The following is a 17,841-nucleotide window of genomic DNA, read 5'->3' on the forward strand; positions in this document are numbered from 1 at the left end:
TGTTTCAATTATTAGTGAACTATCGATAATATTAGGCTTGGGTGCTGCCAGAAAAGCCATTGAGCTTTTTCACCAGTTTTGATCAAACTGGGTCTAAAGCATAGGCAGTAAGTTTCATTTTATAAATTAAGGTCTTGACTCTTGAGTTAAAACACTAATCAGGGCAATATTGAAGTATTTCACCTTTCATGTATACAGTATAAAAGACCCAGTCTTACTGAATGTCTTCAGTGGCAGTAAAGAAACAACCTTGTTGATTATGCTCTTTCTGCTTTCACTTTTTGCAACATGCTTTTAAGAAATTTTGGGGAAAAACTCCTTCCATAGATGAATCAAGGTGAAGGCTTTTTTGATTCTAGAGGCTTTACTTAATTCTGGTTTGCTTTTAGATATATCAGAATACTTTTAGTTTCAGTTCTCCAGAGCCATGTAGACATTTTGATGCTTCTAGAGTGGTTTTACACATTTTTAGGAAGATTGTGTCAATGATTTTGTGGCTAAATAAATAGTAGAGAATGACTGGACTGATTCTTAAGAGATTTTGTGAACACCATGCATTGTAGCTAATTAGGTTTTCAGTTATTTCTGTGTATTTAGTGTCAAGTTCGTAGCTGCATTATATGTATTGTTCTTCAGGGTGAATGATCATTGGTTGTCTGCTCTCACAAACACTCAAGCCTGTCCCTATGACTATTATCAAAATCACGCAGGTTTGCATTTGTCGGTGTCACAAAGTCGCAGAGGATGTCAGACTACATGGCTGGTAGTCAGTGGGAACATGTGAAAATTCACATATTTATAGTTGCCTTGATTCATTAATTGTTAGGATTTATACCCAAGTCTCAATATTTTGTATGTTTTTTTAGCTACTAGTGATTCTTTGATTGGCCAATGATCGAAACTGACCAGTTTTCAGTGCAAAAGACTCTTATCAAAGCACTGTGTTAATTGGCTGATCACTAAAAAAAATTTTCAGCCCCTGCTAATTAATTTTTAGGTTAATCTATTTTTTTGTGCTGCTTTGTGTGAAGTGTTGTTGAACTAGCTCATATCTTTTTTTTTTTTGTTTACTGTGTGCTTCCTGTGAAAAGAGAGCAGCAAAAGAAGGATTTGGAATTTCTGCTTATTAAAAATAGGTTTGTTATTTTAAACAGCAAAATCTGTCAATTCTACTTGTAAACTTGTTAAGCCTGTTAGCCTTGTTTATTATTTGTGTGTTTCATACAATAGAGATTTTGGTAAGAAAGCAAAAGAAATGGGCAAAATAGTAATCCATATTTACAATTACACTTGTAGAATTAGGAACGCTTAACTAGTAAACTAGTTAGTAAAAAAAAAAAAAAAAAAAAAACTTGATAGGTATAGTAAATGTGTATTTTAAAAGTAAAAAAAGCTGTTGGGCAGTTAATGACTAAAAATGATTAAAACCTGTAAGTATGTATTTTTACGTTTGAGCATTGTTTAACTGCCAGTATCAATTGAATGAATATATAGATTTGTTAGACAAATGGTGAAAACTACTTTTTTGAATTAAACATTTGTTTCAGGTAAATACATATAAGAAGAAATTAAACAATCCAACAACTTGTAATTATGAGAAGCATTTATTTTCCGTTATGCTATGGATAAATGTCTTCTGTACATATTGGATAAAGTATGTATTTTAAGGATTTTTTAATGTAGTATTTTTCCCTCTGAACAATAAGCTTACATAGTTGCATTTTGTTAATAAAACACCTATGTTCCATATTTTAATTATAAAAATGCCACAGTTAACTACAGAACACAAAGCTTTTACACATCTAGTTATACAGGAGTAAAGGAAAAAAAAAACCTCTGAATTGGCCAATCCAGTAACATGAAATCAGTGATCGGAAAACCTCATTGAAGCATCCCTATTAATTACATTAAATTAGGAATCCATTTTTTCAGATTCAAATGTGAAAGGTACACTCGAGTAGTGTGGCATCTTGCATATATTTTGGCAAATTCACACTGTATACTATACTTTTGTTGTAAATATTGAGAGAGTTGTGTTGGCTGCATCAGATTTTTATTTTTTCTGTCAACAATTTGCATTTCTTCTTCTTTGTTTGGATTAAAAGTCATGCATTGTTTTATAAAGTGATTATAGTAATAGATATTATTTTATACAATTGTTACTTTTTTTTTTAAACATGAAATATTTTACTGCACTTGGAAATAGTCTATTCATATCTTTTGCTAGGTTCATCAAAGATGAACCAATAGTCGCAATCTTTAGGGAAGGTACAATGTATACACTAAAGGAATACACAGCACTTAACAGTAGTATAGATTAATAATTAATCTGACATCAGTGGGCAATAAAAAGTACTCTGGAGAATTTAAATACATGTTACTTGAAGGTTTTAAATTTGATGGAAAATGTACATCCTTTTAACTATTTTAAAATCTGTGTGATTCATTTCAGCATCATAGCAGTATTGCGTACACAGCAGGAGCCAAACCTGAATATTGTAAAATTCCTTCACAGGATATTCTCGTGCTCACTCATATTTGGCCAGTTTTAGAGATGCTAGTTTAACTAGAATGTATATATTTTTATTTGTGGAAGGGAAAAAAACAGACTTCTAAAAAAAAAAAAAAACTCATGAGACATTTGGGAAAAATGTTTAAGTGCCATAAACTCTGAGTTTGATTGAAAGCCAGGATTCTGGAGCTGGAAAGTAGCAGTTCTGACCATTATGATGCCATGGTGAAAAATATATACCTGTTAGTATAATCCTGAATGATTTTATTATTCTCTTCTGATAAAACATTTTGTTCTTTCTTTTCCATTAATATTTTAATCTCACCAAATTTGTATCGTCCATATTACTAACCGAGAATGGTAAACCGGAAGGCACGGACGCAGGTACATGGCGATGGGACCAGGAGACATAGTGCACAGGCGCCTACAACGCGCGTCTCATAGACCGCAAGCGAAGTCTGATCCACTGCGAACGAAGAAGTCACGGCCCAAAAACGAAAGAGCTCAACTAACGTGAATAAGAAATGAAGCAACAACGCGCCCATAGCTAAAGACTAATGACACAGCCACACAAAAAAGAGTATTCTGCGCTGCACCCCAGAGTCAAACGGAAGAGGCTACGGAGGCCCCACAGGTCCACAAAGATAGTACAGAAGGCGCGTGAAAGTACGAAAGGCGCCTACAACGCGCTTCTGAACTAAACGTCCACACTACACAGCATGGCCCACGAGCTTCTAACATACCGCAAGCATAAACACGAGAGTACAGAAACCCCACAGATCAGGACTCCACAACATATGTGAATCACATGGACAACTGTATGTAGCCCTCTCAAGAGAGTACAGAACCCTACACGTCCATACTACACAGCATAGTCAAACCCGACATAGTGCGGAAGGTGCAGGCGCCTACAATGCGCTTCGAAAGCACCACAAGTAAAAACCCGAGATAGTACAGAAGCCCTGAAGATCCGGAATCCACAGCATATGTGAATCACATTACAGTAATACAACACTATAAGTACTCACAGAATACACAAACAGAAGAGGCTTCTGCGTCCCGCCCCACAGTCAAACCAGAGAAAGTACGGAGTCCCCATACGTCCACAAAACGCAGCATAGTCAAACACGAGATAGTACGGAAGGCGCATGCGCCGGAAGCAAAGGAGCCACGGCTCAGAAACGAAAGAGTTCAACTAATGGAAATAGGTAATTTTAACAGTAAGTGCAATTATCCATATTACTAACAGTAAACAATGTATACCTAATCAACTAATCCCAAGGACAGACCATGGACAGAGTCAGCCTTTACCTCTCTGAGCCTGTATTTAGACATGGACAACTTTATGTAGCCTTCTCAAGAGTTCGGCATGCATGTGACGTAAACGTCAAGATTATAATAACTCCATACCAAGGAAAACTCATTCAAGGACAACACGCACAACCACAGAACACGCGCCGTATTAACAGCAAGTGCAATTATCCACATTACTAACGGTAGACAAACTATAGTACGGAAGGCGCAGGCGTCACCGCCATATTGTGGGTGGCACTGATGCGGAGTGAAGTTAGGAATAATGTGCTGCTTGGGATTGTACAAACCGCTGAACGCTTTACACCAAATCCCGGGGGATTACATTTCATAGGTAGGGCTGAACTATTGTTTTCGTTATATATGGCCATTAGGAACTCTCGTTGTCTAATAAACGTCTGGACTACACAGCATATGTGAATCACATTACAGTAATACAATATTAACAGTACAACCACAGAAAACACAGACACGTCACCAGATAGATAATAACAATTAACGATCTCTCCGTATTAAACGTACAGAATCCTACAACGCGCGTCTGAAACAGCGGAGGCAAAACACTCTCGGCTCCAAATGAGCATCTTAATTTCCCCTTGGAATATTTAAACACTATTAACCCTGCCGGATTGCAACAACACAATCTTAACCTTAAGGTCGGAACAATAGTCATGCTATTAAGAAACCTTAATACTAAACAAGGTTTATGCAACGGTACATGATTATTCATCAACACCATGACAGACAATATTATTGTAGCAAATGTACTTACAGGATCACATACTAACAATACTGTTTTGATTGCACACTTAAACGACGCCAATTTCCCATTAAACCTGCATTCGCCATGCCAATCAACAAATCCCAAGGATGGACCATGGACAGAGTTGGCATATACCTCTCTGAGCCTGTATTTGGACATGGACAACTTTATGTAGCCTTCTCAAGAGTTCGGCGTTCATCTGACATTAAGGTTAAGGTTATAAATACTCCATACCAAGGAGAACTCATTCAAGGATAACACGCCATCTTTACTACAAATGTTGTGTATAAAGAAATATTCGAATAAATCTTTGTAATGTGCCATACTATGTATTCTTCCTATGTACGTCATCTGCACCTTTACACTCCAATATATCTCATACATAGATCAATGTATTTCGGGTTACACAAAACAAGGGGTTGGCGAGCGAAGCGAGCAGGGGGCGGAGCCCCCTAGTAGTACAACTAAATTATAAGTTTAAAAAACATTACATATACATTATCAAACCTATGTTAAGGTCACAGGTGATTGGATATGAAGCCTAACCTTGTAGCACTGCGTACAGTGTGAGAAACCATGCTGGGCAGGGGGTCCAGTCCATCACAAAACACACAGGTACACAGTTGTACTTCCTCACATAGTACACAATTTAGTTGCAAGCTTATATAACATGCACATCTGCGAAAATGCCATTAAAGAACAGGGCATTGGATTCCAACATTAACACTAAATGGTGAGAAGAGCTAAATGCAATATCCCCTTTTCTTTAACATTTTAGGTTGCAGTTCTATATAAATCTAAATTCTTAAATTTTATCATTTTTGTAAGAAGTATAAGTGTGCATTGCAAAAGTTTAATGCTGTTGACATAGTTCTTTACTCCTGTTACCTTTAAATTGATAAACCAGTTGTGAAATGGATGCATGCTTGTACTTTAGAAGCAAGGTGCAAAATGTATATCTGCTGATTAAATAAACCGTTACCATCGTTGTTTTTGATGAGATGCATGAAAGGTTAGTTTTGGTCTTCATCTCCCCTCTCTTGTCCTTGGGGACCCATTTCTGCAATTGTTATGTTTAATTTACTGATAATTTTGTTTTCCCCTTTTTTTTAGACATGGAACGTGGAGGGAACCGATCAACCCTTATTATGTCAACACCGGATACGCCCTTGCCCCTGCTACCAGTGCCAATGACAGTGAGCAGCAGAGTATGTCTAGTGATGCTGACACCATTTCCTTGACAGACAGCAGTGTGTATGTATTTCTTTAATGATTGTAAATTTGCTTAAATATACATTAGCCACATTGAAATGTTTTCAAGTTAAACTATACTTTTGCCAGATATTGAATGTTTTTTTTTATTTAAAACTATACTGCTTCTTAGAAGAATTTCATAAATACTTTAAAACAACTCCATATGAACAGAGCACAGGCAGATGAAGTAATTGGCTAAGGTTCACAGTGTATGTGGTCTGTAGAAATTGAAGCTGTGACCTTAGACCAACTTTAAAGCCAATAAGGCATATAAACAAAATGCTGCTTGAAATTATGCATGACCCACATTGTTTTGGTCTAAGGCAAATGAAAAAGAAAATTGTTTGTGAAAGTCTGTATGCATCCATAACTTCATTAGTGGACATGCCTATAAATATGTATGCGCTGTTTCATTATTTATAAAATTAGACCTTCCATTCAACACTTTGATTCTTTTAATGAAGATTCCAGTGGCCCTTGATTTTGTAGCTCTGATTTTTCATGCAGCTACTAATCAGTTTTGCATCACCTTTGATGACTTTTTTCCTTTCTTGCTTTACAAAGTGCTTCACCTTCTCCAGATTTGCTGGGTGTCTAGGGTGACCTGCTTCAGATCGTGCCACTTTAGTTTTTTTAGGGATAATCCTTTAAATTGATTATTTGGAAGATTTGTTGTAGTATTTAGAATGTTTGTTTTTTTGTGTTAGGTTACCAACTTTAATTTTAATGTTAGCTAATAAAGAGTAAACCAGGAATTATAGTTTCAATAATGATATTTAACTTACCCCATGTACTCTGTACTGATGGACCGAGAAAATAGTTTTAATGTATTCATGCAAAGTGAAGATAAAATGTTTGATATAATAGAACCCAATGGTGACCACTGGAATAAAAAGTTATTCATGTTGCATAATTCGCATGCCCGTTATACAGTCATATGCTCAAATCGGGCAAAATGCATGAATTTTATTGTTAAAATATTCATACTTTCTGAAGTATGTGTTATTTTTTGAATTGAGGTTATGCCTCTCTTTCATTCATTTGTCAAGAGAGCTGTTTTCTGAGCATTTGCTTTCTAGAACTATGAAGCAAGGATATTTTATAATTCCTGTACCCTGTTCTTCTAAAATTCTCACAGCATGCAGAAGCTTTAAATAATTTCTATGTCACATTTTTATTTTCTGCACACCTTTTAAAATGGTTATCTATATTACTAAACGACAGTTTAATTTATGCATGGCGGACGCACCAAAGCGCATGTGCACGGCGCCCCAGAGTCAAACAACACAACCTGTAAACTAAACTTGCTCTAATCCACTGTGCCAGCAGTCTGTGTGGCATGTTTGAATCACATAACGGTAATTCAGTAACAGAGAAACAAAAACGAGACCGCATGGATAAAAACAATAAACAGAGGCTTCTACAACGCGCCTCACAAACACCAGAAGCAAAGAAGTCACGGCTCCAAAACGAAACACAAAACCAAGCCCACATGGATGAAAACAATGAACGATGGCACCTACAACGCGCTTCTGAAACACTACATGCAAGAGAGGCACGGGTCCAAAAAGAAACTGCAGAAGGGATACACGTTGTTGTCAAAAAGGTCAAGTTAAGATGCCTCCTTTGGATAAGTAAAAGCTTTATGGAATGCATTAGATCCTACAATAGTTCGTTTGCCTTTGCATCTACCGGGGTAAATATCAAGCCACCACCTGGGAATGGCCCATACTGCTTTCGCGTGTGTGGACAAATATTGCATCGGATTGGAACAGTGCACCCTGAGCCAAATCACCACCGCAAATGTGCCCAAATGTACGTGTTACATCTAGATGACGCAGTTTATCAACGAATGAACCTTCCTGAAAACAAGCAATGCACAGAGCTAATAATGAGAAACGTAGCTGAAGTCATAAACAATCACCCATTAGCAAACTCTATAAAAATGCTACATGAGGTTGAAAAAGAAGCCAATACAAAAGCAGGGGCGGATGGTGTGGCACCAACTAAAATTGCCGTGGTGCTAATAAAGGACAAAGAACAGGATCCGAGACGATACAATGTTCCCATCGTTAATGAAGTGGCAATTGTGTCTCAAAGGAAAGACGGTGAGCCTCCGTTTCACCGCGATATTGTCATGCATTTACGTCCTGATGGAACCAACCAACCAACCTAAACTTGATGCTTTGACATACCCCATTTTGTTTCCAACTGGCCAGGAAAAATGGGAGTGCAGGAATTTGCAGATATAAAACAAATCAAGCACAGAAAAGATCACGGGTATCAATGAAAAAATATTTGTCCTACAGACTCTCAGTGAGAGACGAGTTTAATCCATTAATCAATGCAGGAAAGCTAACTCAACAATACATAGGTGATGTTTACGTTCGAGCACAATCACATGATCTCCAATGGATTAAAAACAACCAACCTGCACTGAGGGCCGATAACTACAAGTCGCTGATGGAGTACATAAATCGTGATGCGGACATGGTAGATCACCCTGCTGGAAAAGCGGTTATTATGAGTGCAGCGTGCACGCCGGGTTGTACAGTATATATGCACAGATGCCAGAGGCAACAGGCATGTCGTTCACACTACCACCGCTGCCAAAAGCGAGACTGCATGGATAAAAACAATTCACGAAAGCGCCTACAACGCGCTTCTGAAACACAACCTCATGACTAGCAGAATCGTACGTCAACGTTGCCGCCATACTGTGAGTGGCACTGTGGACGCACCCACCCTCCATGATATTTCATCCCTACAAATATCGGAGGGAACAGAAAGTGATTGCCAGTCTTGGATTTGCGATTCTTTCGAGAATCGCGGGGTTGCTGGTATATTTAGAGCTTGGAGTTAGAATGTGACAAATATAGTACTTATCCTATATAAAGTGCTACTACTATTACCATAATACAATACAGTAGAGCCCCAGTAAGTAATCTTTTGTGTTGAAATTTCATGTGACAAGCATTAGATTTGCTTTCTAAATACTAAGGCCTGTGCTAACATTCCCTCATTTTTGAACTTGCAAACACATGTATGAATATTGGAACTTACTTAGTGTATAATGAACATAGAATTAGCACTGCTATACTGCATTTTTATAATCATCTGGAGTAAAGGCCAACATAAGAAGAAAGGTTTAATTTCACTTGCATTTTATAATTAGTGTTTTTACAAATTGAAATGTGAATGGAAACACTTAAGCACTAGAAATCATTTGCACTTATTTTCAGTCATAAGTGTCATTAATTAGGTGAACTGAAATGAGTGAATTTCATTTAGTAGTGTGCAGGTGTTGCTTTAGCTTTAGACTTTATTTGGCTCTGGACGTTGATGAAATGTGTATTGGTTTTCTTATTTCAGCTGCAAGCGTAATCATAGAGTAAATGTGTTTATTTCATTTTTGGTGTACATGTGCATATTCCCTTACATGGAAATCAAAATTACAGTATATACTGGTCCACACCAAGGATTCATTCTCCCTCTATTTTAATTGCATTTAAAGTTAAGGTGCAGATGCTAATTCTGTTTTCTTGTACTACAGTTTTATGAAATTATGCCACACATTACACAAAATTTCCAGTACGGTGATTCAAGTTCACATTTGGGGATGGGTTTCATGTAATTTGTGTCAATTACTTTTGACAATTTGCGATAATTGCACTTTTACCTTCTTGAAACTTATAGTACAGTGGAACCTCGAGATATGATCACCTCTGTATACGAGAAATTCAAAATACGAGGAAAGTATGAGCGAAAAATTCAGATCTAAATACGAGCATTGGCTCGCGTAACGAGCCACGAGCTAGGCTGTGGGTATAGCTCGCGGCTTAGCAAGGGGGCGTGGTAGCAGTTGCGAGCCGCGATCTGCGGTGTCTGCGTTTCTCACTTAAGTGCACAGGTGGGAAACTGCCCACATCCATGATTGTTCCTGTGGCTGATGGGCTGCAGCTGCCATGTCCTCCCCGCATATATAGAGAAGCGCGAGCCGGTTAAGGGGGAGAAAAAGTAAAAGAGAGAGCGAGAGCGAGCGCACAAGCAGGCGGGCGGGCGGGCGAGTGAGTGCAGGCTCGCGTGTAGCTGAACAGTGAGCTGAACAGGCGAGCCAAACAGCTGAAGCAGGACGGTGTAGAGAAGGTCAGCTGCATTAAGAGTGTCTCGCCTGTTGCAGAGCCCGCAGGTGAGACGCTAACAGAGAAGAAGCACCGGGGATTGTCATCTGTTTTTTAAAGACTGCATCCTTTTGACGTTTTAACCTCGTGTTAAAGGATTGTTATTCTTGTGTATTTTAAACCTCCACTTCACAACTGTTTTAAGGATTATTTATTTAAAGATTTATTGAATGCTCTACTGCACTTTGGACACCTGTTTTGATTCTTTTAATAATCAGTTATATTATTTACCAGTGTTATTTATTAAAGGTAGACTACAGTATATATAATTTATCAGTGTTATTTGTTAGGAAAATTGATTTTTATGTTAATATATTTGGGGTGCAGAACGGATTAACTGGATTTCCATTATTTTCAATGGGGAAGTTTGTTCTAGATACGAGAAATTCGCTATACAAGCTCAGTGCTGGAACGAATTAAACTCGTATCTAGAGGTTCCACTGTACTATGCTTTTGCTTGACCTCATGTATGTAAGATGGTTGCCATGAAATATTTGGTAATTTTGATAAATTTTAAAATAATAATATTTTAAAGCAGTAATATGCAATCCACCACTTTCTCATTTAGAACAACTGAAAACAAAGCAATTCAAAATATTACTCCAGAGTATCCAAGAGCAAAGTTAGTGGACATGAGTCAGGAGACTTCCATAAGAATTAAATTAATGCATGAGATGTGTGGAAAATGTTTAATGAAGTAAGAAGCAGTAAAGTGCAAATGTTTTCAGTTACGCTATTGTGATGTGGAATATGTCAAGAATTTCATGCTTCTATTAATTCCTCATTCTCTTTAGTAAAACAGAATTAATGTTGTAGTTCCACAGTTTAGTTTGGTTAACACACAGTTTTTGTGGAAATTAGAACTATGTTTTAAATATTTGCGTATAAAGAGTTTGCTAGAATGTACTTTGTGCTGACTGACCAAGGCACTACGCTAGTAAAGTGACTTGTTTACATTTAAAAAAGGTTGTATTCATAATATTTAAAATAACTGTACATCATAATAACAAATGATTTTAACAAACTTAACTAATTAATGTGTAGATAACATTAAATGTTGACAGAATTAAGAAAACAGTAGAATCCGTCAATGGAATGCCTCAATTATGAAGTGGCAATTTGAGGTATAATGGCTTAGAAAATCCTTGTTGGCTTTATGCATTGTTAGTCTCACAAGTATTAGTGGCTTGGTCTTGTGTACTTGGGCTACTTAAACTGAAGGCACATGACACAATTGCTGGATCTTGTCTACTTAAGAGTGTCAGATTACATGACTAGTTGTTGCAGAGGATAAGAAATTCCCTGATGATTTTCCAGCGCAGTTTCCATCATATTGCAAGCTTATCACATGTTAACTGTAAATTAACATGCTGACAATTTAATGCCAATGCCTGGATGAATACTTTCCCAGTATAGCAAGTTCTGCCCCAATCTTACCACCCTCCACCCCCGTTTTTATATATAAAGAATATATAAAGTAAGTCTGTGATTGAAAATCACTGAGGTAAATTGTGTAGTGTGACAGGCCTATTAGCAGCATTAACTTTGCTTGCACTCAGACAAAACATTTGCACAGTGCCTCTCCCTCAGGCATTGCCATATACCAAATATATTTTCTTTTAAGTAGGACATTAATGTTCATTTCCTCAAAAGTTTCACAACTTCGCTTATCCAAACTCCTGTAATAGATACTCCATAATCCCTGTGTCAAAATTATTGGCTTGCCTTCACCATTTTATAGTATACCTACGAACAGATTCACACAGATGAAGGAAGTGTGTAATACTGTAGGGGCACTTGCAAATAGTTTCAAGTACAAGGTTGTCATCTGTACAAAAGTATAGACAGTAACCAATTTGTGACTGCAGTGTTATGGTTAGATTTGGGTATTTTAAAGATCTACTTAAGGCCAGATATTTATCATTGTAAGCTACTTTACATTTCAGCGGCCTCCACCACCATAGATGTATGAGTTTTTAGTACTGAACATTTCAAGAAATATCGCTCTTTGAAATGCTGCTCTGTTTTACAATAAGGTCCCTAGCCCTTTTAAAAAGGTGCTTTCCATTTCTTCATTATCTATCATTGTTACAACAAGATTGATTTCAAGGAGTCCATAAGCAAAAATATTACTTTTTGTGTTTTTCATATTAATTTTTTATGGATTTTTTTTTATTTTTAATAGAATAGATCTGAAGAGTAATTCTCAGTTTCCTTCTTTCATTTTATCTTCTTTGAGCTTGTTTGCAAAATATATTGAACCCTGACCTTCTGTTTCAAGATGACTAGAGCAGAAGCATTTTCCACCCCATTCATAAAGTGGGCCCTTAAAGTTTTCAGCCTGATAAGATACTACACAAAGACATTTTATATTGATCCATGAACATTAGTGCATTGGTGAAATTGATAGAAATGCACTACTAAGTGTAGGAGACCATATTACTGGTTCCTGTTTTGAAAAATCAGGGGTGACGCACAATAGTGCAAATTATTATGTTACATATCCTCCTAAGCAGTTCAACTGTTGTAGTAAAATGATTACTAACTTTTTATCTTATCTTTTTTTTTAATATCTCATTTTTAATTAAGCCATGTTTCATTAAATTATCTCATAATTATGACTTTAATTGTTTTGCATATAGTCTTGAGAAATTTATTCCTATCTCATGGTTCTTTATTTAAATAAAAAGGTGGACAGTAGCTGTACAAATCCTTTTTGTCTCCTTACACCCTTTATTCATTGAAACTGTTTACACTGGTTGAGCTGGCACAGAGAATTCAGAAAAAGAGAGTGCTGTAAGTTTAGAGGTGACACAAGGGAATTAAGTTAAAGGAACATCAAAGGCCGCGCAGCAGGACAGAACATGTGTTTGAAGCTGGATAGATTAGAGGCCATTATCAGCCATTTGCGGCAGTGTTTTCAACAAAGGCAAGTTTATCCTTTGGGACTGAGGCTGCAAAGAATAAAGCAGACTCTCGGCACCCTGTTGGCATACTCTTCCTTACCCAGCACAATTACAGCTCAAGAAGAGTTAGCCCATTGGTGTAAAGGCCTTTTTATTTATTTATTTTTATTTATTTTTTTTTAGAAATCCAACATGACTTTTTTTAGTTTAACATTTTGGAAAATATCTCCAAATGCAAACAAATGGACCACTTTTTTTTGTAAATATTCTTAGTGCTTCCTAAAACTTGGGTGTGTCCTATCTTGACTATGATTTTTATTTCCTGTATACTTGTGTCTCTTTCTGTGTCTACATGTGGGTACATCAGGGTGTGTCCTTGAACCCAGTGCTGCTGGGAAAGGCACTAGCCTCTCCAGCTTGGTACAGAAGAATCTGGAGAAGGTTGACCAGTTTTCTGTTTTGTCCTTGTTGCTTGAAAGAGAGTATACATCTCTCGTGAAGCTGCATTAGAATGAAGATTTGATAGTCAATAAATGAATGTTATTTTTTTAACAATAGAGAACAGCTTGTAGATGTTAGAAATTGGCAGTAACATTAAACTGCAGACCTTCTGTGCACATTTCTTAGTAGGATATTAAGCAGTGCTCAACTGTAGAACACTGTTCTTCCAGGTAAGCACTGTGGTGGTGTTACTGTGGCTTTCCCTTTTGCCTAGCCTCACTGCCCTTAAAATGTCCACTCAGTACAACATGTGACATGATAAGATCACAGTGGAATGTTGTCTAACTTCAGACCACCATGAATTCACAGCTCTGGAAAAAATTATGACGTCCGCAAACCATTTGAGCTCTGTGAGGAAAGCTGCATTTGAAGTATGCCCAACAGAGGATTTGAGTCACAAAGACCTTCATTTTTTGACATCACTTTTTCCTGTTTTGTGTTAGATGTTCTAACCAAACTAAAGACTTAGAATAACATACATGGATAGCTTGTTCAATATGGCACTTCTTTAAATTCCATGAAGCCTTCCTTCCTGTTTGTTTACTGCATTTCTGAATATAGAATGTTTGGTTTTTTTTAAGAACTTTATTAGCTTTAACATTTGCTTAGCCTTTTTTTCTTATTCTAATTAAGGCATGTCAAACTGACCGCCATATTTTAATAGAAGATCAATAAATCTGTACACTTATTCCCTGTTACTTCAGTGATAATTGTAAACTGAATAAGTAAGCTACAATACTTAAGTTAAAAACCAAGTTGCAAACTTAAATCTTTTTTTTATTCCGAGGTGATATTTTACTTTCAATAAAATATTTTTACTTTTCCATTTTTGCTCTTTCTTTCATGTTTGGTGATTAATATTTTTTGATGATGTTTCACTATCTTTGAAATATCAAAATATTTACAAATACAAACATAATGGGGCAAAGAGTTTATGCAAAACTTTATAATGCTACTTCATTTGATTCAAGATTTCTTCTGAGCAATATTACCTTATAGTGTTTGTCCTTATTTTTTGACAAACTGGTCACACACACTGCACAAGTATGTCTTGCAGAAATGGCATGTGTCTTCTTCTTTCGGCTGCTCCCGTTAGGGGTTGCCACAGCAGATCATCATCTTCCATATCTTTCTGTCCTCTGCATCTTGTTCTGTTACACCCATCACCTGCATGTCTTCTCTCACCACATCCATAAACCTTCACTTAGGCCTTCCTCTTTTCCTCTTCCCTGGCAGCTTTATCCTTAGCATCCTTCTCCCAATATACCCAGCATCTCTCCTCTGCACATGTCCAAGCCAACGCAATCTTGCCTCTCTGATTTTGTCTCCCAATCGTCCAATTTGAGCTGACCCTCTAATGTACTCATTTGTAATCCTATCCATCCTCGTCACATCCAGTGCAAATCTTAGCATCTTTAACTCTGCTACCTCCAGCTCTGTCTCCTGCTTTCTGTTCAGTGCCACCGTCTCCAACCCATATAACATAGCTGATCGCACTACTGTCCTGTAGACCTTCCCTTTCACTCTTATTTTCACCTCTATTCCACAATCCCCATTACTTTATACTGTTGATCCCAAGTATTTAATCTCATCCACCATCGCCAACTCTACTCCTTGCATCCTCACCGTTCCACTGACCTCCCTCTCATTTACACACATGTATTCTGTCTTGTTCCTAGTGACCTTCATTCCTCTCCTCTCTAGAGCATATCTCCACCTCTCCAGGGTCTCCTCAACCTACTCCCTACTATCGCTACAGATCACAATGTCATCAGCAAACATAGTCCATGGGGACTCCTGTCTAATCTCGTCTGTCAACCTGTCCATCACCATTGCAAATAAAGGGCTCAGAGCTGATCCCTGGTGTAATCCCACCTCCACGTTGAATGCATCCATCGCTCCTACCGCAGACCTCACCACTGTCACACTTCCCTTGTACATATCCTGTACAACTCTTACGTATTTCTCTGCCACTCCCGACTTCCTCATACAATACCACAGCTTCTCTCGAGGCACCCTGTCATATGCTTTCTGCAGGTCCACAAAAACGTAACACAACTCCTTCTGGCCTTCTCTAAACTTCTCCATCAACATCCTCAAAGCAAACATCGCATCTGTGGTGTTCGCTCTTAGCATGAAACCATACTGCTGCTCACTAATCATCACCTCACTTCTTAACCTAGCTTCCACTACTCTTTCCCATAACTTCATGCTGTGGCTCATCAATTTTATTCCCCTGTAGTTACTGCAGTCCTGCACATCCCCCTTATTCTTAAATATCTGCACCAGTACACTTCTTCTCCACTCCTCAGGCATCCTCTCACTTTCCAAGATTCCATTAAACAATCTGGTTAAAAACTCCACTGCCATCTCTCCTAAAAACCTCCATGTGTCCATAGGTATGTCATCTGGACCAACAGCATTTCCATTTTTCATCCTCTTCATAGCTGTACGTACTTCCTCCTTGCTAATCCATTGCACTTCCTGATTCACTATCTCCACATCATCCAACCTTTTCTCTCTCTCGTTCTCTTCATTTATCAGCCTCTCAAAGTACTCTTTCCATCTGCTCAATACACTCTCCTCACTTGTGAGTATGTTTATCCTTTATCACCCTAACCTGCTGCACATCTTTTCCAGCTCTGTCCCTCTGTCTAGCCAATCGGTACAGGTCCTTTTCTCCCTCCTTAGTGTCAACCTCTCATACAACTAATCGTACGCCTTTTCTTTAGCCTTCGCCACCTCTCTCTTCACCTTGCGCCTTATCTCCTTGTACTCTTGTCTACTTTCTGCATCTCTCTGACTATTCCACTTCTTCTTTGCCATCTTTTTCCTCTGTATACCCTCCTGTACTTCCCCATTCCACCACCAGGTTTCCTTTTCCTTCTTCCTCTTTCCAGATGTCATGCCAATGTCTTGCTGTCATCCTTACTACATCTGCTGTAGTTTCGCAGCTGTCTGGTAACTCTTCACTGACACCCAGTGCCTGTCTCACCTCCTCCATAAACTCAACCTTGCAGTCTTCCCTTTTCAGCTTCCACCATTTGATCCTTGGCTCTGCCCTCACTCTTCCTCTTCCTGATCTCCATCATCCTACACACCACCATCCTATGCTGCTTAACTACACTTTCCCCTGCCACCACTTTGCAGTCTTCAATCTCCTTCAGATTAACTCTTCTGCATAGGAGACAGAGAAAGGAGGAAAAGGAAACCTGGTGGTGGAATGGGGAAGTACAGGAGGGTATACAGAAGAAATAGATGGCAAAGAAGAAGTGGGATAGTCAGAGAGATGCAGAAAGTAGACGAATACAAGGAGATAAGCCGCAAGGTGAAGAGAGAGGTGGCGAAAGCTAAAGAAAAGGGATATGATGAGTTGTATGAAAGGTTGGGCACTAAGGAGGGAGAAAAGGACCTGTACCAATTGGCTAGACAAAGGGACAGAGCTGGGAAAGATGTGCAGCAGGTTAGGGTGATAAAGGATAAAGATGGAAACATACTCACAAGCGAGGAGAGTGTGTTGAGCAGATGGAAAGAGTACTTTGAGAGGCTGATGAATGAAGAGAACGAGAGAGAGAAAAGGTTGGATGATGAGGAGATAGTGAATCAGGAAGTGCAACGGATTAGCAAGGAGGAAGTAAGGACAGCTATGAAGAGGATGAAAAATGGAATGGCCGTTGATCCAGATGACATACCTATGGAAACATGGAGGTGTTTAGGAGAGATGGCAGTGGAGTTTTTAACCAGATTGTTTGTTGGAATCTTGGAAAGTGAGAGGATGCCTGAGGAGTGGAGAAGTAGTATACTGGTGCCAATATTTAAGAATAAGGGGGATAAAATTGATGAGCCACAGCATGAAGTTATGGGAAAGAGTAGTGGAAGCAAGGTTAAGAAGTGAGGTGATGATTAGTGAGCAGCAGTATGGTTTCATGCCAAGAAAGAGCACCACAGATGCGATGTTTGCTCTGAGGATGTTGATGAAGTATAGAGAAGGTCAGAAGGAGTTGCATTGCGTCTTTGTGGACCGGGAGAAAGCATATGACGGTGCCTCGAGAGGAGCGGTGGTATTGTATAAGGAAGTCGGGAGTGGCAGAGAAATACGTAAGAGTTGTACAGGATATGTACAAGGGAAGTGTGACAGTGGTAAGGTCTGTGGTAGGAGCAACGGATGCATTCAAAGTAGAGGTGGGATTATATCAGGGATCGGCTCTGAGCCCTTTATTTGCAATGGTGATGGACAGGTTGACAGACGAGATTAGACAGGAGTCCCCACGTGCTATGATGTTTGCTGATGACATTGTGATCTGTAGCGAGAGTAGGGAGCAGGTTGAGGAGACCCTAGAGAGGTGGAGATATGCTCTAGAGAGGAGAGAATTGAAGGTCAGTAGGAACAAGACAGAATGCATGTGTGTAAAT

The 17,841-nt window shown here is 38.4% G+C and overlaps 1 protein-coding gene across 3 annotated transcripts in view; it reads left to right on the forward strand.

The window, feature by feature from the left end:
* Nucleotides 1-17,841, forward strand: part of axin1 (axin 1) — a 133,365-nt gene that overhangs the window by 97,271 nt on the left and 18,253 nt on the right. For all 3 annotated transcript variants that reach the window (XM_028813880.2, XM_028813881.2, XM_028813883.2), the window contains exon 3: nucleotides 5,700-5,840. In XM_028813880.2, coding sequence (XP_028669713.1) covers nucleotides 5,700-5,840 — 141 coding nt within the window. The remainder of the gene's footprint in view (nucleotides 1-5,699; nucleotides 5,841-17,841) is intronic.

Source organism: Erpetoichthys calabaricus, chromosome 11, assembly GCF_900747795.2.
Source record: "Erpetoichthys calabaricus chromosome 11, fErpCal1.3, whole genome shotgun sequence".
Classification (NCBI taxonomy): domain Eukaryota; kingdom Metazoa; phylum Chordata; class Cladistia; order Polypteriformes; family Polypteridae; genus Erpetoichthys; species Erpetoichthys calabaricus.